The 24,916-nt window shown below is 46.5% G+C and overlaps 2 protein-coding genes across 2 annotated transcripts in view; one reads left to right on the top strand and one right to left on the bottom strand.

Moving 5' to 3' along the window:
- SHROOM3 (shroom family member 3) overlaps positions 1 to 13,547 on the top strand; it is a 21,791-nt gene extending 8,244 nt beyond the window's left edge. The window contains exons 3-9 of the mRNA XM_010023823.1: positions 672 to 748; positions 918 to 926; positions 4,450 to 5,349; positions 6,473 to 6,982; positions 7,750 to 7,897; positions 11,762 to 12,034; positions 12,672 to 13,547. Coding sequence (XP_010022125.1) covers positions 672 to 748; positions 918 to 926; positions 4,450 to 5,349; positions 6,473 to 6,982; positions 7,750 to 7,897; positions 11,762 to 12,034; positions 12,672 to 13,031 — 2,277 coding nt within the window. The 3' untranslated portion in view covers positions 13,032 to 13,547. The remainder of the gene's footprint in view (positions 1 to 671; positions 749 to 917; positions 927 to 4,449; positions 5,350 to 6,472; positions 6,983 to 7,749; positions 7,898 to 11,761; positions 12,035 to 12,671) is intronic.
- Positions 13,548 to 20,758: 7,211 nt separating this feature from the next.
- On the bottom strand, positions 20,759 to 23,261 carry LOC104412961 (16 kDa beta-galactoside-binding lectin). The gene is made up of 4 exons (XM_010023822.1): positions 23,235 to 23,261; positions 21,747 to 21,826; positions 21,461 to 21,632; positions 20,759 to 20,970 (listed from the first exon to the last, which is right to left on the bottom strand). Exons 1-4 carry the CDS (start codon positions 23,241 to 23,243, stop codon positions 20,818 to 20,820), a joined length of 414 nt encoding a protein of 137 aa, XP_010022124.1. The 5' UTR covers positions 23,244 to 23,261; the 3' UTR covers positions 20,759 to 20,817.
- Positions 23,262 to 24,916: the final 1,655 nt, after the last annotated feature.

Genomic DNA, 24,916 nt, shown 5'->3' with positions numbered 1-24,916 from the left:
TAGGGAAGGGACACTGAAATGCTCTCTGCTGGAAAGATTGTATGGCAGAAAATACCAACCCCTGCCAAAGCAGGCTTAGCATTTGCTTTCATGTCTCATAATAGCCTGATGTCCTATGGTGGGAGCTCTAGGGCAGAGAGTGTCAGATTCACAAAGGTATTTCAGCTGCAACATGTATCTGGTTTTAGAAGGTACAAATGTCTAAAGAGGAGGTAGCTCCTGTGCTTTGGTTTTCCGAAGAACTAAGTGCTGAACTTTGTGGTTTTTCAGCACCAGTGCGCATGGCTGGAGTTTCCAGCCTTCGTGGCGTTCAGCATCTCTACAGCATTTCTGTCCTGTTTTGGCACTGGACTTGGGCACAGATTGTTCACTTTTATCTTCCCAGTTAAGGCTGCTTCAGTGATGTCTCAGCTTCTTGATTGCATGTAGAACAAAGTTGAATACCCAGGTCACGCTGATGTCCTTGAGCATGTTTTTAGAAGAGGCAAGGACTTGCTGAAGGGTTTTAAAAAGACATATCTCTGAATAAGTTTGCCTGTTCGTCCACAGTCCATCCAGAAAAAGTCAGGCAGGTCCTCTAAGCAGGAGTAGAGTCTCTTACTGTGAAAAGTCAGTGTTTTCATACTTTATTTTGCCTTCTGCTTACCGCTAATACTGTCTTTGAACTCCAGGACCTGCTGAGAAGGGAAAACAGTGAATTTGGCCCCATGGTGAGAGACCCATTCTACGTGGTCAGCGCAGGAGCCAGGTATGTACATGCTGATGTCCCCTTTGTCACTCACTGCAGAATAAGCTCCTGCCAACCTGCTGCCAGCAGCAGTTGTCACATGTTGTCTATGTAAATGGATGGATCATAACAAACTAGAGAAAACACCTCCACAGGCACAGTTCTGGGTCTGTGTATCCAGCAGAGTTAGGAGGAGTAAGTTGCTGTGAGCCTTTGTTTTTCCACTACAGACATTAATTCACTATCAAGGCTTCCTCATGTCATTTTGGGAGCATGTTTGTACAACAAATTTGCAGTTGTGTAACTTCCAAAATGTGTATGGTCTGCTGTTAAAACTCACATCCAGATTCTGTCATAACTGATGGATTATAAAGGAAAAAATATCCCAATGTCCCAGTCTGTCTCATTTTCTCCAGTCCAGGATACTGCCTCCCCAGAAGCAGTGAACATTTGCGTGGACTAAAATTGGCAGATTTCATTTATCATCTCGCTTAATTGGGAGCTTGTGTTTAGGCTGCTTCCCTTTATGCAGGCATGATATTTTGCTCAGGTAGAGGGGAAAGAGAAATGTTTTTAAAAATAGAAAAGTGTAATCATAAAACTCATAATATTAGGACTTTACATAACTATCCACTTAGCAGTAGATTGTTTTGAAGTTAACTAGAACTGAAGTTGTTCTTGCTGTATTTACATTTAAATAATAAATGGCTGTTGGCCCTAAGCTCTGAGTGCTCAAATAGCTAACCCATATTACAGTAAAAACCATCAAGAGGGACTCAAAGAATTATTCACAAAGGAGCTCTGTTGCTCATAAGCTCTCAGTAAATGTCAGCCCACTGGGCTGTCACAGGGGGAGTTAACACTGCTGTCTCCAAAGGTTTCACCACACAAGAAGAAGAGGAATGCCCCTAGTCTTGCTGCATCTTACTTCCAACTGGCTGGCTGGTTTTGCCCCTAAGACATAAACGTTCTAGAGGGACTCAATCTGCCTTCAGGCTCAACCTTTTATGATTATTTAAAATACACCTGTTTACTTTGATTTGGAATAACTTTTTCCATTTATTTCTTTTCCTAAGAGAACAATTCAGCTGCTTTAGTTCATCCTGCCTCCCCCTTTCTTCTAGAGATGGCATTTCATCATGCTTCTCAATAACTACTTGTGGATTCTTTCCACCCCCCAACCTATTTTCCAAGTAACAGGATTGAATACCCAGACTGAAAGTAAGTTTACTGGGGCACAAAATGTAGGTTTCTCATTTTCATTCTTCACTGTGCAGAGATTATTGGTATTAACAGTTTTACGATGTTTCTACTGCATAGGCATCCTGCTTGCTCTGAAAGCCCTTTTCTTCTGGGACATCGGAGGTTGCTTTCCCTTCCTAATCAGTATTGGATTTCTCAACATATAGGTTGAAAGGATGGGAGAAGACAGGAAAAAGCCCTTGGCTCTGAGGACCCAGGGTCCCACTACGCAGGCTGCAAATCACTCCCTGCAAGCCTTGGCTGCTGAGTGATTTTTATAGAATCATAGAATAGTTAGGGTTGGAAAGGGCCTTAAGATCATCTAGTTACAAACCACTTGCCATGAGCAGGAACACCACACACTAAACTATGTCGCCCAAGTTATGTTTCTGCTCCTGAAATAACCTGAAAGAGAATGGGCAGGAGTTTTGGATGCCAGAGGGCTCTGATTGTGCACTGCTGAAGCTCGTAGAAGTTTTACACTTAAATCTCAGTGAGAATGAGACCTGAATCCTCTGCAGACTGAAAGGTACAGGTAGACCAGGACCTTACCCATGTGTCGCAGGAGGAGTTCCACTATTAGGATGCTGTTGAATATTCCCTTGCCCCAGTGTGAGTATTTCACAGTCTGGTTCCTAGGGGATTATTGTAGCATCTTCAGTCCATCCCTTACAAGATGCAGTCTTTGTCTGTCCTGTGGTTGTCAGCCCCAAACAGCTGTTTTCTAGCTGGTCTTCTCACATTTAGCCATCACCATCCTGTTGCTGTCTGCAGCTACTCCATGCACAGGCTCTTCATGGAAGGCAGTAGATCTTATGCTTTTAGGTTTCCTTGGGACATAGTTGCTAATGTGCTGGAGAAGAGATGGGACCATCCCTACCACCTCTCTTGCTCAAGGAGGAAAACTGTCATGTGGTGAAGTTAGGGAAACCCTGGTCAGCCATCACTTGCTCCAGTCACACGTGCTCCATGACTTACACTCTGTGCTCTTATGCTACTCCCCATGTGTCATAAAACAACTGTCTCATAAGCACTGTTGGGAACAGTTGTTGCTCCACCAGTTTTAGAATCCACAACTGCTTCCACGGTAGGAGAGATCTTTCAATTGGAGAATTACCATCTGGTATTTCTGACAAACACTGAGCATCCAAAAAGAATACGCACTGCTACTGTCCAGGAACCACAGACAATACCAAGAGTGGTCTGTCTGGGAAGTCTCCCCACCCCCAGGCAGAGGCAGCCAAATTCTATTCTCAGTTACATAGGAATAAAGCCGGAACAACCCATGTCTTTGCCAGTTATTCTTAATTTGTACCAGTATATCTGAGAGCACATTTGGGGCCCAAGCCTCCGACATCACAAATAGGTAGTGTTAGATTATGTGAACAACGCATCTCAAGAACAGAAAATAGACTGGCAGTAGAGCTTTATTGTATTTTATTGGTTTATGGTATGGCCTCATGTTTTTAGCCCATCTATGCTTGCATCTGCTAGCGCTATTATTACTGCTTCTTTTGTTTTCTAGCTAAATAGCCGCATAGGCAAGTAGGTTTGGCTATGGATTCTGAGCAGGATCCTCACTTCAAAGGCCAGGCACTGTTTCTCACACTCTCGTGAGAGCATTTTAAAAGACCTGGAAGGAATAATTTACTCTGCTGGCTTTGCAGCCTCAACATCCATCTGCAGTTGAAGTGTATTGGCTTTGGGTTCTGTACACCTGCCCAAGTAGAGCTCTTTTTCCCAACAGGATTACAAGGTTCTAAGAGGTGGGGGTGGGGGGGGTATTTTTCTCTGCAGTCAAAATAGTGTGTTTTTCTGCCTCACTTTGTTTGTCAAATCATTTTGATGGCACCTTTCCAAAAGATAATGGTATGGGAATTCTCACAGAATCACAAACTGGTTTGGGTTGGAAGAGACCTTTAAAGCTCATCTAATTCCAACCCCCTGCCATGGGCAGGGATACCTTCCAATAGACCAGGTTGCTCCAAGCCCTGTCCAGCCTGACTTTGAACACGGCCAGGGCCTATAAAGCTGAAATTCTCCAGATTACCAGCAATTGAGAACAGAGCTTGATGGTAGATCATGTCAAGCAGTCTGTCTTACAGCAGTTACTACTAGCCCTGTCTGTAACAAACAAAATTCAAAGCAAGGCTGCAAAGGAAGCCAGGCATTTAGTTTTCCCTAGTTTTCTTTCTGTTAAGTTATTGCTGTGATGCTTGCTACATGTGTGCACACATGTGTGTGATCTGGCATACACACTGAAAATGGAGATGGAGAGTGGGACTGTATCTGGCTCTGTGTGCCAAGCATTTGTAGACTGGATTTTACTAGCAGTTTCAAAGCCCAACTGCACCTCACCTAGATCAACAGGCATTGACCTGGGCCTCTCACATGGTTGCATAATTTACTTATTAAGGAGATGCACAATAGCTTTTCTTGCTCATTGATTAATTATTATCTTATCATGGTGTGTCTTTCAGCAAGAAAGAAAGAAGCCACTCAGAAAAAATGGCGTTTACCAGTTATTATCCCCATCCTCACCACAGCCGCGAGGTGGTCACCGGGTCCACCACACTGAATGAGAACCACAAGCTCTCAGAACTTTCCAGGCCAGAGAGCAGGACTTCTGCATTTGTCTCATCCTCAACAGAGGCAAGGAGTCACTATCCTGAGCAAAACCAAGGCTTTAAGTCCTTGTTCCTTAACCTTATTCCTGGATCTGACCAGTCCTCCCCCAGTACACCCACCCCGACTCCCTCAGACTTCCAGAGTCCAAGTGATGGCCAGGCTCTGAGACAGCACCATGCCAAACAAGATGCTGTACCCCCTCAGGGCAATGGTAATATTCAGGCACAGTCTTTGGATGCTGCCCAGGATAGATCCTCCAAGACTCCCACAGAAGAAATGATGTGGAGAAGGAAAGCTGGGCTGCTCCACAGATCCATCCCACCCAAAGTAGTGTGGGCTCATTCAGTCAAAGACAACAGCTATCTGAGGGATATGGTGTCTCCTCTAGCAGCTGGGCCAAAGTTCTCCCAGAGGTGGCAGTCCCTGCCGACACAGAGCAGCACTTCTTCTGACCCTTCTCCCCAGGGGACGACCCATCTCCGGATCTCAGAGTCGAGCCTGCAGCTCACACCCCCACCGCTGCTGCAGGATGATGAGGATGATGAGGTGTTTGTCATGCCTTCCCAGCCCAGGGCCGTTGAGCCACCCTTCTCACCCACCTCACTGCTATCCCATCCTCTTCCTGAGCTGAGCTCTTGCACTTCTGCCAACAGCACAGAGGAATTCCCACCTCCTCCCCCTCCCATGATGCTTAAGGGGAATGGGGCAGCTGGAGACAAATCCACCAGGCTCCCAGAAGAGGCCAAAGTGAGGTAGGAGTGGGGAGAGGGTTGGGACGCACCAAATTGGGCATTGTCGTGCCATATACAGCATGATATGTGGGGCTCCAGCCAAATGGGACTGAGATCTCTGTGCCACAATGAACCACCCACAGCTGCTAGCTGAGCAGGCACCTTCATGCTTCTTACTCCAGCATGAAGAGTTAAAATGGCTGCTAACTCCTTCTAGTTACTGAGTTTTGAGAAAGAACTGTGAAAATCCATGATGGTTTTTCCAAACAGTTAAGAGTTTCCCAGAGTACATCTGGCACAAAGTAATGCTGTTATGAAACAGTGACCATCTGCCAAGAAGCAACAACACAAATATGTCACAGTCACACAAATAGTGAATTTTTCCTGAAGGATAGGACATTGGGCTTAGTGCCCAGCTGGTTTAACTCAGCACAGCTTCTTTCACTCCCAAGGAGCTGCTCTGATTTCCATTTGGGAAGAATGTAACCAGGGCTGTAGTAGTGATTGGCTTTTCCAACATGAAAAGGATAAATGAGTATAGACAGCTCAGGATGGTACCTCCAGCTGGGGAAATGCAATGTCCCCAGTCTGTGAGCAGAAAACAAAGTGACTTGTCATAGAATCACTGACTGGTTTGGGTTAGAAGGGACCTTAAAGCTCATCCAGTTCCAACCCCCTGCCATGGGCAGGGACACCTTCCACGAGACCAGGTTTCTCCACGCCCTGTACAACCTGACCTTGAACACTGCCAGGGATGGGGCAGTCACAGCTTCTCTGGGAAACCTGTGCCAGTGTCTCACCACCCTCACAGGGAAGAACTTCTTCCTAATGTCTAATCTCAGTCTCCCCTCTGTCAGTTTAAAGCCATTTCCCCTTGTCCTGTCCCTACAGGCCCTTGTCAAAGGCCCTTCTCGTTCACTAGTTCTTTCTATGTCGTAATGACAAAACAGCAGTGTCCAGGTTGAAGGCACTGCTTACAGCGCCAGTAGCTTCATACTGTGGGCCTTTGTGTTGAAATGAGGAGTAAGACACAAAAATAAATGAGAGAGAAGGAAAACTTACTTGTCTTAGGCCTTCACCATGTGTTCGCAATGGTCCTGTGTGGTAAGTTCATGTGCATCTCACAGAATTTTTCTGTCCACAGCAGCTTCAAAAGCTTTCCCAAAGCCCTGGCCGAGTGGGAGACAATAGGATGGGGCACCAGTATCCGTGAAAATAATTGTCCCCTCTCCCTACCTGCATCAAAGAGGACTAGCTCTCCATCTGCTGTGGATAAACAGCACCACTTACCTCCTGCTTCTGAAGTGCCTCAAAGTGCTCATAGGCAGCCCATAACTCAACCTGAAGGAAACTACAGTGAGCCAGAAGTCATCACCAGAGAGATGGAAAAAGGCAGCCTGGACTCTGGGATACACAGTGCAGCATCTCCAGTGAAGACAAAGACCCCAGAAGATATTAAGTCAGAGGCTCTAGCAAAAGAAATTGTCCATAAAGACAGGTCTCTGGCTGATATCCTGGATCCAGATTCCAAAATGAAAACAACCATGGACTTAATGGAAGGGCTTTTCCCCAGTGGAACCAGCTTGCTGAAGGAGCAAATGAAGAGGAAGATGACGCAGAAGCAAGCTAGCAGATCAGTGGCTGAAGATGACATGTAAGCACTGCTTCTTTGGGTGGTGGGCTAACACTGCAGCAGAACTCACTAACTGCTTTTAAGGACACGCCTATGCTGAATTTTTCAGGTGGACGCTGGTGGAGAGGGAGCTTCTCTGTCCCCAGGTGTGAAGACCGAAAGCCCTTTCTCAGGAGCTTGGCTCTATGTGTGGCCTTTGAGCTCACCTCTCTGGGCTATTTGGAAAACCATGCTGAGCTTGGTAACAGGGCAGGAAATGAACCATCTCTGGAAGGGTTACTTGATTTTGCTCTCTTAACCTTTGTAATCTGAAGCAATTCAATCCAAAGCACAATAACAGGGATATGAGAGTAAAATCAGTACCAAAACGGTGATAGGCAGAAAGATAATGAGAGGCCAAATTTTTGATGGAGGGATGGAGGTACCTGCTTATTAGAGGGAGATGCAAAGTTCAGCCCAAGTTCTCCACTGTGGATGTTATAAGATAGAGACTCCCAAGTGATACCTGGAGAACCATGCCAGGTAAGATGGTCAGTGCAGCCATCACCAGCTGATTTACCTTCAGCAAGGATCTGGTCCTGTATAGAGTTGTTAACCTGTCAGCGTTTAAGGAGACGATAGGCATGAAAGCAGCTGACATGCACCCTGTGAATGACAGGAATGGGCCATTTCCTTTGTGGATAGTAACACTGGGAAGGTACCAAAGAGGAAATGCTGGAGAACCATGAACCTAGGCATGGGAAAAAGTCAGGCTCTGACTGAACTTCTTTTTCTTCACTGTGGTGTAGGAGAGAAGAAAAGGAGGCTCCTGTAACCCTGGTCACCTGTCCTGCATATTACAGTGTTTCAGCACCCAAAGCAGAACTGCTGAATAAAATCAAGGACTTGCCAGAAGTAAGTGAGGAAGAGGAGCTGCTGGACATAAATGAGAAGAAGGTAAATTCAGCACACACCACCACCACTTGCTAGTAACTTCCTGAAACAATAATAAGCCTTGAAGTAAAATGCATTTTTATTTTAGGTCAGATTTTGGTAGTCCCAAGTTACGTGAGGGCTGGGTGTGTTTAGGCCCCCTGTGAAGCTTTGTTACAGTGACCCAGATTGAACAAAGAGAGCTAATCTGAGTACTCATAGTAAATTTGAGTACAAACCTTGCACTACCCTGAGGCAGGTCTGTACTATACCAAATGCTGAGTGCACAGGTTCTAAGAGGCAGTCCCTGTCCCATAGCAAGGAAGGAAAAGGGAGAGGTGAAGTGACTTGATCACGTATAGCTCAGGTTAGAAACAGGAACAGAGTCCAGCTAGTGACTGCACTGAGTGCAAGATGTTTGCCCTAGGATTTTCCTCTTCAGTGAAGCCAATTTACCCATTTTAGCAGCTATCTGCACTCACTGCCTCCAAAGAAACATTGCCTACTCCTTTTCCTCCACACTTTATTGTTTCACTGACCTGCTAACAGTGATGTGCACCTCAGCAGCTCAGTCAGCACAACAGCAGCAGTATGATGGGTACAAGGAGAGCAGGGCAGGGGAGGACGAAACGTTTTCCTCTGTTTGCAGCTCCATTTCAGTGAGGAATGGCCCCTGCAGTTCTTGGTGCAGGCGTGGGTGCTCTGTCTTCCAGGGCTTTTGCAGGGCCTTCTAATTTGCCCCTGTGGTTGTCTCACATTGGTTTACCTGGTAATTACAGATGTGTTGTGAAGCCCACAAGTCCCACAGAGCCACAGGCAGGTACTTGCCTGTCTGTGCCTCCCTTCACATGCCTACATGTCAAAAGCAGCTGTGCCTGTAAATTTAAAACATCCTACATTGCACTGGACAGAGTAGCCCATATTTCAGCCCATATTTGTACAGCAGCAGAGTTTAAACATACTAAAGGATACAAATATTTGTGCAAGTCCCATATGCTGTGATTGTTCCTGCACTGAAATCAGGCATGGATTTAAAGAAAGGATCCCAAACCCAGCCTTTCCATCATAGTGCAGAGAATTCACCTATCTAGCACAGCTCCACATTTTCGCTCCAGGTCCTCATCCCCATGCCACGTGTAAAAAAGCAGAGAGAAGATGTGATGCCCTGTAGCCCTGACTTGGGGAGCTTAGTCTCTTTTCCATATTGCCTTACTGTACCTGTTCTCAGCTTTTATCTGCTAAGCACAATCTGCTCCCAACCAGGCTTTAATACAGTGACAGCTAGAATGGGACCTCCATCAAAGTGCTAACACAAATAATGAGTGCTAAGCAAGGAGACTTTCCCTATTTTGTGAAGCATTTGAGGTGCAGTTAAGTCTTCAGGAGCTGTCATACCATGCCATTGGAATGGATTAGGGGCACTCATCATGCCTGCCATCTCTTACTTCTGTGGTCCTACACAGATTCTGCATAGGAAGTCTACACAGATAGATCATGCATGTATTGCTAATTAATGCTGCTTTAATTATCTGGCCTTAGCCACTGGTTGTGGAGCACCCAGCTTCAAAGGTATCATCAGCCCGATTGACTCTTTAGGGTGCTGTTCACTTCAAAACCAACTGCCTCCTTAAACCAGCTGAAAGGTAGAGTGGTGAAACAAAAGGTGCTGCTCCAGGGCGTCAGTGGACATGCTGCAAGCATCTGACAGGCTTGCAAGTAGATGTGAGCCTGCCTTGGAGGATGAGTCCCAGGGCTCAAAGGTTACATTTGCATGGAGAGACAGAGATGGGAGTGACTAGGCCAGACAGCAAGATCTGCCTGGCATGTTTGTTCATAGTCTGTGTGAAAGAACATTTGCATAGACATTTTTTGAGAAGGCAGCTACTCTCAGAGGTTATTTGGATAAACCAAGCTCATTTTCATTGTAAGTATCCAAAGGAACTATATTGTTGGCATTTGGGATCACAGGAGAGTCACTGATTAATGAACACAAAGCTAGTGTGTCACAGTGCCGTACAGCTTCCGTGCCTTTAGAACAAAGGTATGTCACTCCCAGCGGTCCTATAGCCTCCTGCCGGAGGGCAGATATGAACCTTGAGCAAAGCTCCTGGAGCAGGGAGGAACAACTGGTCATCTGAGCAGCTCCATGCTCCTGAAAACCTGTTGAGGTTAATGCTGGACTCTGCCCAGCCCATACAGTCCTGCTATAGAATTTTCCTTCCTGGTATAGTAATCATTTAAAATGGATCACTTCTTTTGCTCCCCAGGATATGGTCCAGCAATCAACCAGTGAGGATCTTGGATCTCTCTTTTGAAGGTGGCATTAGGATCAAAGGCACAGGGAAGGACAAGTGTTGGTTCCAACCTGTCCTACTGAGGGGAGAATGCAAGGAAAGGAGGTTTAGTTGTCCCTTATCCTCACAGGTGGGATTCAGTACCACCTTTGTGCTTCTCTTCCCCGAACTACCTTTGAACTAACTGTGACTTAGCAGTCATTTCAGCATAAGTCTGGTCGCTGCTGTTTATTTTAAGAGAATAAAGCGGTTTATTCAGCCTTTCATCTGTGTGGAAGCTGGCAGCAGACTGCAGTGCAGCCACAAAACCATGCACTCAGAGGATGCATGCCTAGTGTTCCATCTAGCGGTGACTGCCTAAGCAGTGCTGCTGATGTCCCTGCTGCAAAACCAGCCTGCTAAACCCTGCTCTGACAGGCCATCCCGGGGATCAGGGCGAATCCAGACCAACCCCAGCCTGGCCGGGGTTTGAAGATCCTTCCTCCTTTGAAGTAGACTGCCTTCTTACATGGAATGACAGTCAGTTTTGATGGAAAGACTGAAGAGTATTTTCAGGCAACCCTGTGATTTCTTTCTTTTTCATCCTGCAGCATTTGTATGTGGAGCAGATTAAGATACATGTAATGGTGTCTCAGCAGTGCATAAACTGAAGAGACAGAAAATACCCAAGCCTCGTACAAAGAGCTTTTCCTGCTGTGCTCTCAGTTTTGAGTTAAATGGAAGCAAGAACTGCAAGCCCCAGGCCATAGACTTCTGCTTCTGCATATGTCTTTCCCCTAAATCCTGACAGAAATTAGGATCTCCAGCACATGTGCAGCACTGCTGTTTCTGAAGTAACCAAACCCTGGGAGCCTCCTTTTCTTTGGCAGTGAAACAGTTGCCAGCATTTTTACAAAATGGGTGTATGTTCTCCACATCTTTGCTCAGTCACTGAGTAAATTCAGAGCATCTTTGGTGTAAATGCTTGCTTGATTCCCCCTTCCATGAGGCAGTGCCTGCACAGGCAGGAAGCTTTGGTCATAGTTGAATTTGAGGCTCACACCTCAACACTAAGACAGCTAAGTAACAGTCAGTAGTTTCAGGAGGATGAAATATGTAGCAGTTACTTTTTTCTTGCTAAGCCATATGTAAGTGTCAGCTCAGCCTCCTGTCATGCAATTAATACAGCTTAAATTCATTTTTCCGCCAGTTGGTTTGCACACTTCTGGGTCATATAAAATATAACATCTAAATAAGACATTTCAGGCTGGGGCAGGGAGTGGGGAATATGCAGGAGATGTGGCTGTAGCTCTTTTCACTCAGAGACTTTAAAGAACCTACATCTTTCAGATACAGGAAACTGGGTATCAGAATATGGTGCATCAAAGCAGATGTCTCCCTCAATGGCAGAACAAGTATATCTTCATGCAATCCGATGTGCTTATCAACTAGATGTGGAATTTCAGTTTTCTCTGTTTCCTCCTTAATGTCTTGTCACTGTTGCTGACTTGACCCTGCTACAGAAACTGTAGCCATATCCTTTTGTTGTCATCATCCATAGATCCAGGGAGATCATGGTAATAAGGAATGTGGCAATGTGTTTCCCTTCTGACAGGCTGAGCTCATCGGGAGCTTAACCCACAAGCTGGAAATCCTGAAGGAAGCCAAGGAGGGCCTGCTTGCAGACATCAAGATGAATAATGCTCTTGGAGAGGAGGTAGAGCTGTTGATCAGCAAACTATGCAAACCTAACGAGTTTGAGAAGTACAAGATGTTCATTGGCGATTTGGATAAGGTGGTGAACCTCTTGCTCTCCCTCTCGGGGCGCCTGGCCCGTGTAGAGAACGTTCTGAGCAGTCTGGGGGAAGATACCAACAGTGAAGAGAGGGTATGTATCTGCACAGCCATCTTGGCCTTTTTCAAGGTGCAGGACAGCAGCAGTCACAAGAACATGCTTGTATAAGCTAGGACCTCCAAAGGCTGACAGGTGCCATAGTGCTTATGTTATAAATAGTAGTAAATGCAGGTTTGCCACTGTGAATTTTGGTCTCAGTTTTGTATCTGTGTCTCAGATCCTGAGGCTTTTGTCTCAAAACAGAATGGCCATGTTTGGAACAGCATGTCTGTGACCATGGCTGGAGGAAAGGGTGTATGGTGTTGTGCGTCATGGAACAACCCACTGCCTTTTGCCTCAGTTGAAGCTATGTTTTAACATTCTTTGGGTGGTTGTGAGAGGCAAAGCCAGGTTTTCCTGGTAGTTGTTGCTTTCAAGCAAGTTTTACTGACTTTCTTGGAGTACTTTCTGTCCTACTTTGACTAGAACATAGTCCTGATTCAGTGGGATTCAGGTTTAATCTGTAGTGAGTAATTCATCCTCCTCCCCCAGGCTTTTGACTGGGTGTCTGGGAGCTTAGCAGCCATCTCACCTCCCCCAGAGGTGGCAAATGTGGCGTTGGGAGGAAAGAGACGGGAGATCAATGAGTTTGGTGCTGCTGATACTGAAGTGCTCTCTTTGGCGTGTGCAGAGCTCACTGAACAAGAAGAAGCAGCTGCTGGCTGGCCAGCATGAAGATGCCCGGGAACTGAAGGAAAACCTTGACCGTCGAGAACGGGTGGTCTTGGAGATTCTGAGCAACTACCTCTCTGAGGAACAGCTCCAGGATTACCAGCACTTTGTAAAGATGAAGTCCGCACTTCTCATAGAGCAGCGAGAGCTAGACGATAAAATCAAACTGGGTCAGGAACAGCTCAAGTGCCTGATGGAGAGCCTCCCCACAGACTTCACGCCCAGGGATGCAAGGGCAGCAGCTGCCCTAGCTGCAGCACTTGCTACCTCTGCCGGGGTTGGTGATAAAATACCTCCAGCAGTCGTCTCCTCACTCTAACCTTTCCCAGGTGGACCTGGGATACACTCCTCCTGCTTGAGTCTATTTAATCCAAGTACTTGGCAGATGATTCTCTACAAAGACAATGAACAGAGACAGGTTTAGAAGAAGATTTTAATGAAGGAAAAAAAAATTAGCAATAATAAAGGTTTTATTTTCCTTTTCTTCCACCTCTGCTTGCTGGAAACTTATATCAGTGTAGAGGGAAATCTCCTCCTGCCAGAGATGGGGAAAAGTCTCATGAGAATTAAAGACATCATTAATAAAAAACATGACCTCCTCTCTTCCCTTCCTTTCCTGCTTACCTGGCATCTCATTAAATAATGAAGGATCTAGAAGAATGAAGCCTTAAAAGTAAACACCAACCCATTCTACTGAACATTATTGATATTTATATTTTTAAAAGAGCAAGACAGAATGTGTAAGTTTTTGTACATACTCTAATCAGTTACTTGATTCTACTTTGCTCTGTATGTAGAAAAGACATTTAATTTTGTATTTTGTGAAAACTTTAACAAAAAGAGGGAGCCCCAAACATAGTCATGCATTAGCTTGGAGCATCTCTTTGTGGTTTTGTTGTTGTTGTTTTTTAAAGTAATAAAGAGCTACCAGAAGAAGCTTAAACCTGTTTCAACACGTGCCAAATATAGCATTAAGTGGCCTTGTGAAGGAGCTTTTGACCAGGAGAATACAATCTTTTCATTAACATGAAATCTGATATTCTCTTCCTACCACAGAAGCCATGCACATGTAATGGTAATGTTGTGCCCCTGGTTAGATAGGCAAGAGCCTGCTGTAAGGATTATTGGATTATTTCCTAGTTAGGGCAATCTGCAGTAACCAAATTTGCCTGACTGAACTTCACCACATCAACTTACCGAATGCTAGAGGACTGCTGCCTGTTTGCAGCCAGTAAAGTAGACTGGGGCAGGCCCCCTTTTTGTGCTTTCCTCTCTTAACAAGCTACATCACCGCTTAAACAAAATGCCTAGAATCTGCATGAACAGATTACCACCATGGTTCATGAGCCAGATATGGATCACCTCTCTCCAAACCTTGCAGAGACTTTGAAGTGATTCAAGCTTCTCCTTTCTCCAGGGTGTTGCATTGTTCATCCCATCCTATCTTGCCACCAGGACCACTGCGGAGATTTTAGTTATGTAGTTTTTAAGTCCATTCACTGTGAATGTCAACTTTAGCATGTGATTGAAAATTACAACATTCATTGCTTTCAGTGCTGGTTTTAAAGCCCCTTGATTTTTTTTAATAGCTCACATCATAGTTCTTCCACAGACAGCTTGGCAAACTAAAGAAAATGCCCAATTAAAGTACCCTTCTGTCATATCAAGCATCAGCCCTCCAATACCCAAAAGAAATTTTACCTGGGTTTGTAATGCTTTTTGAAGCAGCAATTACCTGTGATGACATAGCCTCTTCATTACTCCTGAGACTGAATACTGTTTGGGCTCATACAGCATGAGACCCCTAAGCAGGGGAGGTGATTCTTATGCCTTAACAGCTGAATCAAAAACAAAATTAGAGGGAAAATCAAAAATAATTATTTGTTTCAGTGGAGTTTCAGGAAAACAGTGGGGGGAGCTGTTTTTAGCCAATCAAAATATTTAATTTGTTCCTTCTGTAGGTGGCAGTGCATGAGGCTTCCCCAGCTTAGTTCAGAGTGCCTGAATCAAATACCTTCTCCTGAGCAGTCCAGAGAAGTCCATTGGCTGTTGAAGGATCCTGTGACAGCTGCCTGGCCCGTTCAGCCAGCTACAGTCCAATGTTAGCACAGGGTCAAGTGCGCAGTCTCACTTCGCTGGCTTGAGGAAAACTCCTAGTAGGGACAAAGTAGTAGTTACATTTTTGACATGCATTGCCAGTTCAAAGTAAAAGCTAATTGTACAAAAGCAGTGGGGTGCCTCATTGCCTGTTACGCTACATTGTGTTTGCACGTGTGTTAGGAGCACAGCATTTTTCCTGAGTCAGCATTCTTTAGATTATTATCTTCAATTTCCAGCCAGTTTCTGAGGGAACTCGCAGGAAAAGGCAGATACAGCTCATCATTCCACACCCTCCTGCTAAGGCACCAGAGAGCTGGGGAGCACTTTTCCTGGGCTTTGAAAGTAATCAAACCATATTGCTGTGATAGTACCCAGACCTCACACAGGGGAACAGAAAAAGATGAAAGCATGCACTTGCACCATGATGGTATTCCATGAGATCTTGAAGCAGGTCTTTTAAATCTACCTCTCAGTAAGCCCTCACATACTTTTAGTGACATTCTGCGCCTACAGTCTGCTCTGCCATGCCATGTGATACAAGCACTCTGAAAATCTAGTGATCCAACTTACAATCTGGGGTTTTATATTGGAGCCCTTGGGCAGTTGATGGTAACAAGGAATTCACATCAGATCCCTTCCTCAAGACTAAATCTAGTAAAGAGTGTTTACATGCTAGGGCCTGCTGGTTGTAGGCTTATACACAACATTTTTTGTGAAGGTTAACTATAAAATCAATTAAACACAGAGCACCGAAACAGTTTATGCGTCAGGCTTGATCCATCATCTCTACAACTCAGCTGCTGTCATAATTTTTTAGGCTGGTAATTAAGCAAGCAAACCAAGCTGGATAGCATTTCATAGTCACTGCACACAAATCCTGAATATTAACATTAGCAGAGATTTGTCATTTGCAGAATGGGGAAAAAAGCTAGCTCTCCTTAGGAGAATCTATGCTTTAAATCTATGTGAGCAAACCAGGGACATATCTAGAGACCCAGTCTCTACAGTTTCTCCATGCCTTATTCAGCCATGCACCAAGCCAGTGTTTACATCTGGGTTTGATTCACGTTAAGAGCTGTTTCTTCCTTTATATCCCTTCCAGAGGGGGATGTATGCTGACTGTGGCATGGCATTATGGTTTGGCTGTGTTCCTGCAGGACTCCTGCACATAACTGTTGTACACCTCTTGTGTATTACAGGGGTTTTCTAACCATCTGTTACGGAACAAACATTGTTTGTGTCATGCAGCTGAAAGTATTTATGTGACCAGAGTGGTCTCAGTCTAGGAGATGGTCCTCTCCTGCCTGGTTTAGCCAAACTCTGCTGACCTTCTTCAATACAAACTGCAGAAACAGGCTGAATTCAGGGTGTTACATAATCTTGATGGTGCTTGCCAGACACTTACACACACATTGCTTATACTGTTGTTTGTGTGTCTACAGTAACACAACCTTTCCAGCTGTAGCTCTGGCTTTTGTGCCACTTGCTGTGTGTTAGTGGCTAAAAGTCTTTGCAAAAAACCTGCCTTCTCCTTCCCTGTTGCAAGATGGAGGTGAGCTGGTCTTGGAGGGGGATGTCAGCATGACTCTGCCCAGGCTGGGATTTGGGATTAGGAAAAAAAATGTGTTTCCTGCTACACCTTGAAGAAAACATGGTACATGTGAGCCAGGCAGGTTTTTAATCTGTGATTTGCAGTTTGAGACTCTGCCTTTCTGCTAGGGTTGCCAGCATTACTTTAATTTAAATTTTCATTTTAGCACTAAATGAAGTTTTAGGACTTAAATGCAAAAAAACACCAAACAAACAAAAAATTGTCATGTAATTCAGATGGGGAGACTAAGAGCTGGTGAAAACTGACCAAATACTGAGGAAATGACTAAGGGACCTGCTTTTACACAGCTTGTCATGCCACAGGTGTTTTGCTGAGCTGAAACAAGACTGCAATTAAAAAATAGATCAGTGTCCATAGCTAGCACATGAGGGCAATCAGAGCTAATGAGGGACAGCAGGGTTGGGGGCAGCTGGCCTCAAGCCCACACACAAGACACTGCAGGAGGATGCATGCTTCAGTCTGAAGCCTGGTGAGAAAAGGTGAGTACATATATTTTTCACACGTTTTTGCACATTTTTTCCCTCTGTGGAAAGCTTTGCAGCCTGTGTGTGCCTGTTTGTACCCACTGCAGAGCAGGGGGCTGGGACTGAGGGGGGAAAACACCCCAGGTTGTTGGAAGGTAGGTACATTGGAGGTTTCCACAGGGCTGTCCTCAGAGGGAAAGCCTCAGCATGCGGGGAGGTTATGGTGCAGACATCAGGGGATCTCAGCATGGTCTGTGGGATCCCTTGGCTCCTCTCTGCATAGGTCTGTGCCCCTGTGACCCCAAGAACCTGGTATCCCTCACCAGCAGTATCCAGCCTTGTGCTCAGACCTCTATCACACTATGGGGAAAGGGAAATTGCATGGTTAATGTTTCCTGTGTTCTGCACCAGAACAGAGGCCAGGTATGAGGTAGTGCAGCTTAAGGTTTGAGGGTAACTTCCTGAAATTTACAGAAGTTGTCTTTGGTTTGTAACTATTTAAACTAGGATCAAGGAAGGAGGAGGCAAGTCAAAGAAAGAACATGACTGTGAGCACATTGAATGCGCTTGCATAGCTGGCTGGTGGTCACCTTTTCATTTTGTAAAAGATGTCAGTTAATTCCTTGTATTTATTGCTTGGAAGAAATTGTCTAGCTTGTAAATTCCAGTGGGAGGTGACGCAGCTGACTTCCGCTGCCTCACTACAACCTGGAGTGCCCATAAGCTTCCCTAGCACATGCTTATACCATGCACAATTTCTAGATGCACGACGTCCTGCAACTGTCTCTTGAGGCTGTGCTGAAGTGTTACATGCATGCTTGTGTAGACAGAGTCCCTTGGATGGCCTATTTCTGTCAAATGAAGTTAATGTGAAGTGCTCAGGGAGAGGTTATTTTTTAAGGAGACAAAGCTGCTGGTCTGTCCTAGCCATCACTGGTCTTTTAGGTCCTGCATGAGATTTTATTCCTGTCACATCTCTTTCCAAACTAAACTCTTCTGCCATTGGGTATTTGTTATCCTCTTCGTAGACATGAGGTGATAACATACATCACTTGCGTTCTTAGAATCATTTAGGTTGGAGAAGACCCTTAAGATAGAGTCCAACCATTAACCTAACACTGCCAAGTCCACCACTAAACTGTGTCACATCTACATATCTTCCAAATACTTTCAGGGACAGCGACTCCACCATTCCCTGGGCAGCCTGTTCCGGTGCTTGAGAACCCTGAAGACCCAATCTAAATACCCTAATACCCAATCTAAATTTTCACATTATAACCCTCACAGCCATTTTGCAGGGTTTTCAAGGTCCTGTTTTCCCTTGCCATGATGCTCTAAGGAAATAAAGTGTTTCAGCTTTGACTCCTAGAGAATAGCCAGGGATGGAAGCCAAGTACAAGCTTGCAAGATTCAAAGGCATCTCTCTCAACAGTGATCAGTGTTGTTTCCGTCCCATCCCAGTCTGAGTGTTCAGGCAACCGAGGCACAGATTGTTCCTGTAGGCTCCTGTTGGGATGTATTGCTGGACTGTAAGTCTGACTACACACTGCAGGATTTAAGTTAAAATACAAGAAAAGAACCCCCCTCCCCCCACTACTTAGCCCATGCTGTGGTGCTTCTGCTCCTCCCCAAAGCAAGCAAGGCTCAGGTTCTCCCGGAGATCTTAACAAGCTCAGTTCACCCTGCACTTCCACAAGAGCACACTTGGCAGGGACAAGCCACAGGTTTACACTTACTGTGACCCCCTGCTTGCAGCAGGGCACAGCATTCTTGCTTTCCTGCTGGATGTAGCCAGGAAGTCTTGTCCTCACCCTAGGAGCCAGCCAAGGCACTCTGCACTTCTCTGCCTAATTAGCAGTATCCCTTATGGGAACAGGATTATTTACAGCAGTGGAACATGGAGAACAAACCTCAAGAAGCAGGAAGTGCCAGCAAAGGCATGCTTCCTTCCTACCCTTTTCTCCTGTTCTGTGGTCTCCTTAGTGGCCAGTGATAGAAAGCAGGATAAGCCTAATTAACTCTTGTGTAAAGTACAAGATGGGGTAGCCCTGGTGAAGGCACAGTTCGTACCCTGAGCATAACAGTCAGGAACACTTGTGGCTAACCTACCTAGCAACTAGGGCTGCCCACTTCACAGGCAAAAAAAAAAAAATGAGATCAGCTTTACTCTTGTCAGTGCCAAAAGACACAAAAACCTCATGTAATCAGGGCAGCTAGGAACAGAACCCAGCTGTAAGCTCTCCTGTGTCTCTGCAACATAGGAGTCTTTAGTTTTTAAATGCTTGTACAATTATTTAGCTTACCTTCAGTTACCCAGAGAGCATCCTGCTTATTTGCACACCAAGTCCCTTGCTCTTATTAGCTGCATCAGCTCTGGCAAGCAAAGAGGAAAAGCCCTGTCTATGCACAGTCACGATCTCTGTACCCACAGGGTGACTGGCAAGACACAGCTACAACTCAGGCCCTTCTGGAAGAGCTGCAAGAAGGCCTCCATAACTAGGGTTATCAGGCAGAAGAGATAGGACATCAGAACACCAGCAGCAGATCTGCCCTCCAAAGCCATTTCCCCACACCGCAATACTCACGGGGGCACCCAGCTCTGGGGCAGCTGCTGTAGCACAGATCTGGGCAGTGCTGCTGCCCAGCAGCAGTTGTGCTGACAATTAGGCAGCAGGCTTACAAGCCCATCAGCCTCTCTATAAAAAGCCTTCACATGGCTGAAATGCTCTACAGATTGGTACTGCTCCCACCCAGACAGACAGCCCAGCCACTCACCTGTTCAAAGGAGCAGCAAATGCAGTCCTGCAGACAGATTAGCCATCGGGAGTCAAATTCCACCTCTTCAGCAGTGGAAGACCTCACCAGCAGTTAGTGACCAGCCAAGGTGCACTGGGGCCGCACCCATGTAGCTGCAGCAGTCAGTGAGCCAGTCCCCAGAGCTGGGCAGCCTGCCCAGGCTCCTGACACTCCACAGTTTACCTTTCATCAGATCTTCAAATGCCACCACAGTCTCAACTCCAGCCCTGGGTACATGGCTAGCAGGCAGCTGGGCAATAGCAGCAGCAGACACACTCCAAGGCATTGCATGAACACAGCAAAGAGGTTATAAGCACAAAACACTGTTTACCAAGTTTGTCTGCCTAACTGCAACAAGTTGCACTTGGTGAACTCAAGATTTAGTATCTCTAGTAAACTGCCCCTACAGCTTAGCAACCAAGTATTACAGACACAGTCCCGCAGGCTCCCGACATGGTGCTAAGCCACTGACCTTATGGGAAAATACAATACTAGGTCTCTGACAGTGTCAAGACCTCACTTCATGAAGCATCACAGACAGCCTGGATCCTCTAAAGACTTCACTTCTAAGTTGCCTGTGAGGCCTCACCTTCATGTCTTTCCACTGGCAAGTGCAGTTATAGTCTGACTTGCCTGCTCTTCTCTACTCCTTAAGTACACTAGTGCCATTCTGCTAGGCATGTTCTTGGAAAGCAAAGCTATTTGCAAGAGCACAAGCCCTGTTCCCTGTAACTCCCCCAACCCCAGCAAGGGAATCTGAACACTCCTTGGTCACACATGGCACAACACATGTCCAACATGCACTTGTTCAAGCTTTCTGGCTGAGACTAGTCTGAGTTTAGAAACCAAACAGCCAGGGACCTCTTACTACATCAAACAGGGTCAAGGGCACAACAACTACTACTATGGTAAGCTTTAGTCACACTAAATAATTCTTTGCCTGGCATTCGGTCTACCTTAGCACCAGCTGCAAGGCCACAGCATAGGTAGGCACATAGATGGATACATACCCCTTCCCACCCCTGTAGCGCATACAGGAGCAAGCAGATTAGAGCAGAAACAGCAGAGGAAGAAGCCATTGCAAGTTTGAGTTTATTTCACTATGCAGGGGGAGAAAAAGCAAACCAAGCAAGCTATAGCTGATCACTGAACTTAATGGCTTTGACTTTGAAGTCTCCCTCTACAGCTAGGTATTCAATTTTCTCCATGCCCAGCCGATTAGGGAACTGGAACTCAGCATCAGGCAGCTTCACTGTTGCCTCCGTTTCATTGAAGGAGATGCAAATCTGTAGAGAGGCACAAGAATGAAGGCTAATAAATCACCACTCACAAGCCTCACTCCCCACTACCTGCAGTCTGAGTACAGGACAAGATGATGTGGTTGCTGCTGTCAAGGCCATGCTCAGTAGCTCAGACTCCACCCTGCCCATCATAGGCTTATTTGCTCTGCCCCAAGGTCAGCTCCAAGCTTCTGCAACAAAGGGATGAGACAGACCCACTCTGAATCTCAGGTCTGTGTTTTAATAGTTCTTACTTGTGTGGCTTGCAAAGGAAGGCCAGAGTAGAGCACTTCATACATCCAAGCTGTTGGGCATTGACTTGACAAGAGAAGGTCTAGATGGCTGGTTTTACTGAGCGACTCTTCCCCTGTTGCTTATTCCCCTTTCCATGATTGCGCCTCCTCCACCACAGAGGTACAAAGCAGCATTGGAAAACTGCACCCTTAGCCCTTTAATGCTCTGGGCCAGGGCCTTGAATACAACCCTGCAGCCTCACCTCAGTCTTGTTCCCATGCTGGAAGGGAAAGTCAGCCTTCCTGTCCTCTTCACCCCACATGCCATCCTGTTTTGAATTGCACACGATGGTGTTGACATCCCCGTGACAGTCAAAGCGAGGGTTGAAATGCAGCAGGAGGGTGCTGCTGTCCTTCCCCACATTCACAGCAAACCTGGGGAAACAGGTAGTGCACAGCAGCCCCAGCCACACAGTGCTGATGAGCACACTGCAGGAGCTCAGGCTTCCCTCAGTGCCACATCAATCCATTCACCATCTCCTTACTCACCCTTTGGCATCAGACAGGATCTTCCCTTTGACCTTGATGCACTCTCCAGGCTGGATGTCCAGCTGAGTAACCACCAGTCCCTGCAGGGCCAAAGCACAGGCACTGCTGTGTCCCAAGGCAGGCCCACCAGTCCTGCTCAAGCCATGGCACCAGCCAGCTCTGGCAGACCCTGATGTACTTGTGGTTTCATGGGAGCAGAGGGGCTGATTCAGGGCAGCTGCCCATCTCAGCCCTCTGCCAAGTAGCCAGTTCACAGCCCACCTCCACTGGGGTCTCCCACCCTATTAGGCAACCTAAGCTTACAAGGAGGCGATTCAAGCCAGTGTAATAGGAGAAAGGTACCAGCTGCTACAGAAGATATCCTTGCAAAAAATCTTGTGCTTTCAAGACAGCAGGAGCCAGAGCTGTTAGCATAGGATTAAAGTTAGTTACAAAGCTTTTTTAACCCTAGATCTCTCCCTTCCCTAGCAACAGGAGCCACCAAAAACACTTCTTGCCTTGACCTAAAGCAACCTACTACATACAGAAAGAGAGGTCAGTGGAGCCCACTTCTGGCTGCAGCCCAGTAATTTAAAACAGCCTCCCAGGGGGCTCAGAGTACAGAGAAAACACTTGATCCTTGCCTCAGAGCCAGGTTACTCACTCTCCCAGCCACACGCCCTCCCCCCCATACCACTTAACATCACCAGCCTCCCTCAGCTAATAGGGGGATGCTGTCTGGTGAGGTCAGGCACAACTGGAATCATGCTTTGCTGCCTGTGCTCTTGGCCCAAGTGCCACAATGTTGAGCTCCACTTACCTGCACACCAGATGAGGCAGAGAAACTAATGTCAAATTAATTGTGGTGGTGTTGTTCTTGCCTGGCTTGCACAGGCCCATCCCCCTGTGTCCTCATGCCTCCTCCCTGCTCTGCACACACACAGACTGCTAGGGTTAGAATCCCTCCAGTTGCTAAACCTCTTACCATTGAAGCACCAACGCTGCCTTCTGGCTCTATTTCTGGTGCAGCACCGGAGCACAGCCAGAAATGCAGCCTCAGTGCACAAGGCAAAGGCACAAGGAAAGGCATGTTAGGGAGGCAGGGGTAGGTTAGAATATACTGCTTTCCTCTGCTGTTGCATTGAGTTAGCTTCATCCTTTACCCAAAAGTCATTTTTCCAGAAGGAAAAATAAAGTTCAAGGAGAAAAGTTATAAAGGATATTCAAACTGTAGAATTGCAAGTGGCCCCAAACCTTTAGAGTACTCAAGGATATAAATATGCATTAGAACAGCTTCCCCACTTAGATAACACACTAGAGAACAGGCGAGTAGAATAAAAATCAGCTGGTCAGCCTACCGATCCCTACCACAGACATGTACCAGCCCAGCATTTCCTCTCAGCTGGCTAACCCTTCTCTCCTTCTGCCCCTGGCACCAAGCCCAAACCCCCAGGCAGCCAAACCATAGTCCTGCTCAGCACCCGGGTCCGGCGTGAAGAGGGCACTCACTTGCTCCATGCTGCAGACACCAGCCCCACCAAGCACGACACCCCCAAGCCCCCACTCCACAGAGTGACTCAGCACCGAGCTCCTGCAGCTTAAATCACTGGGGCAGGACCATCACATGACGGAGGGGGGGCCAACGAAGGAGATCAATCGCAGCTGTGTGGGGCTGGAGCTTTCCCAGCTAGCTGCCAGCGCCAGGACATCTCTTGATAATTGTTCTCTGCAAGCAGTATGTATGTCTCTTTAAGAGCTAGGGATTGTGTGCTTCTGCGTGATCCTAGAAATCCTTACTGTAAGCTCTTCTAGCTGCTACGCAGCGTATGCTAGCTGTTATCCCAGGAGCGGAGTGTGGCTCTGTGCCTGCAGTGAGGTGGATGCTCTTTGTTAACCGATGCCTGCCTAAAATCAGGGTTGGAGTCCTCATGTTACTGCTGCAAAGTGACTGCCTCTGAGAATTCATGTGTACACATCCTTCCAACCGAGCCTCGTGCCTGTGAGGAGCTTGGATCAGTGGGAGCCCCTGGGTACAAGTCCTCACTACTGGCAGTTAAATGAAACCCAAGGGTTTGTATCTTCTATGCCAGCATTTAAAGAGTGCCTGTAAGTTAAGGGTGCTCATGTGGCGCACTGCTAGGCGTGAGAATTCAGGCTGCAGCTTTTGAAAAGTAGCGTGATAGCTTGTCCGTTCCAGTTGCAAAACACTCCGGAGGGAAAAGAGAAATGCTTTGTTAGTGCAGGAAGCAGCCAGGCAGGGCCGAGCACAGCCAGCAAGAAAGGAGGCTGCTTTCCCCTTTCACTATGCCCCTTAAAAGCACCCAGCATCACTGCTCTGAGGGTCTTTGCAGGGAAGAGACCTGCAAAGAGGATGGGAGCAGCTGCTTTGTGGATTTGTGGGACTGGATCAGCTGGATGCCACTTGTAGATTTGGATCTGCTTTAGCAGTGTCTTCAGGCCTCCGTGTCTCAGTTTCCCTCATATGTGAAGTGACATTAAAACATGCAACTTCAAAATCCAACTTGTAAAACTTCAGCCGGAGCTGCTATATAGATGGTACTTGTGGTTGAGCCAGTACTAGCCTGTGAAGTACCGACCTGCAGATAACTTTTGGAAGGGCTGCAGAGGGCAGCTTACAAAACAGTGCAGGAATTTATGGCTAGGTAGCAGGAAGAGACACGCTGCCCTGCAGGAGGCTGCTGGAACTTTGTTAGAGTGTGTTTGCTGTTACACCAACAGCATCCTGACTCCTGATACCATCCTTTGCCCCAGATATCCCCAACACCCATTGCTGAATATTCATGGAGTGTTTCGGCATCCCGTATGACTCTGGGTGAGCCAAAGCCAGGCTGCGTTTGAACTAGAAAGTCACAAGCCTGAACTGGAGCCCTGTGACTGGGCTATATAAAAGAGGGCAAAATGCTGACTGAAAGTACTGTAGAGAAAATCCCACCTATCTCTTGCCTCCAACTATCTCCTTGACCATCCAATGCATACACAAGGTCCATGCTGAAGTTGGGAATTGCAGACTTGGTGCAGGTAGCAAACGCCACTGAGAGCAGGCCCCCTCCACAGATAGTTTGGAGAAAGCCAGCTTAATTCCACCTTAAGCTTGCCCCAGTCTCCAGCATGATGTTAGGTGGGATCACGTGTTAGGCAGGCTTTAGGCGCTTGCTTTCTGTGCAGTTGTT

The sequence above is a fragment of the Nestor notabilis genome, unplaced genomic scaffold (assembly GCF_000696875.1).
Source record: "Nestor notabilis isolate BGI_N333 unplaced genomic scaffold, ASM69687v1 scaffold32521, whole genome shotgun sequence".
Taxonomy (NCBI): Eukaryota; Metazoa; Chordata; class Aves; order Psittaciformes; family Psittacidae; genus Nestor; species Nestor notabilis.
This window is presented reverse-complemented; position numbering and strand designations above follow the sequence as displayed.

Bases quoted from the DNA above. Each gene is read 5' to 3' on its own strand.
- LOC104412961 (XM_010023822.1), bottom strand. The intron at 21,633-21,746 runs GTGAGTAAGGAG...CTGTTTCCCCAG, and splicing joins ATCCTGTCTGATGCCAAAGG to GTTTGCTGTGAATGTGGGGA. The intron at 20,971-21,460 runs GTGAGGCTGCAG...GCCTCTCTACAG, and splicing joins AGCATGGGAACAAGACTGAG to ATTTGCATCTCCTTCAATGA.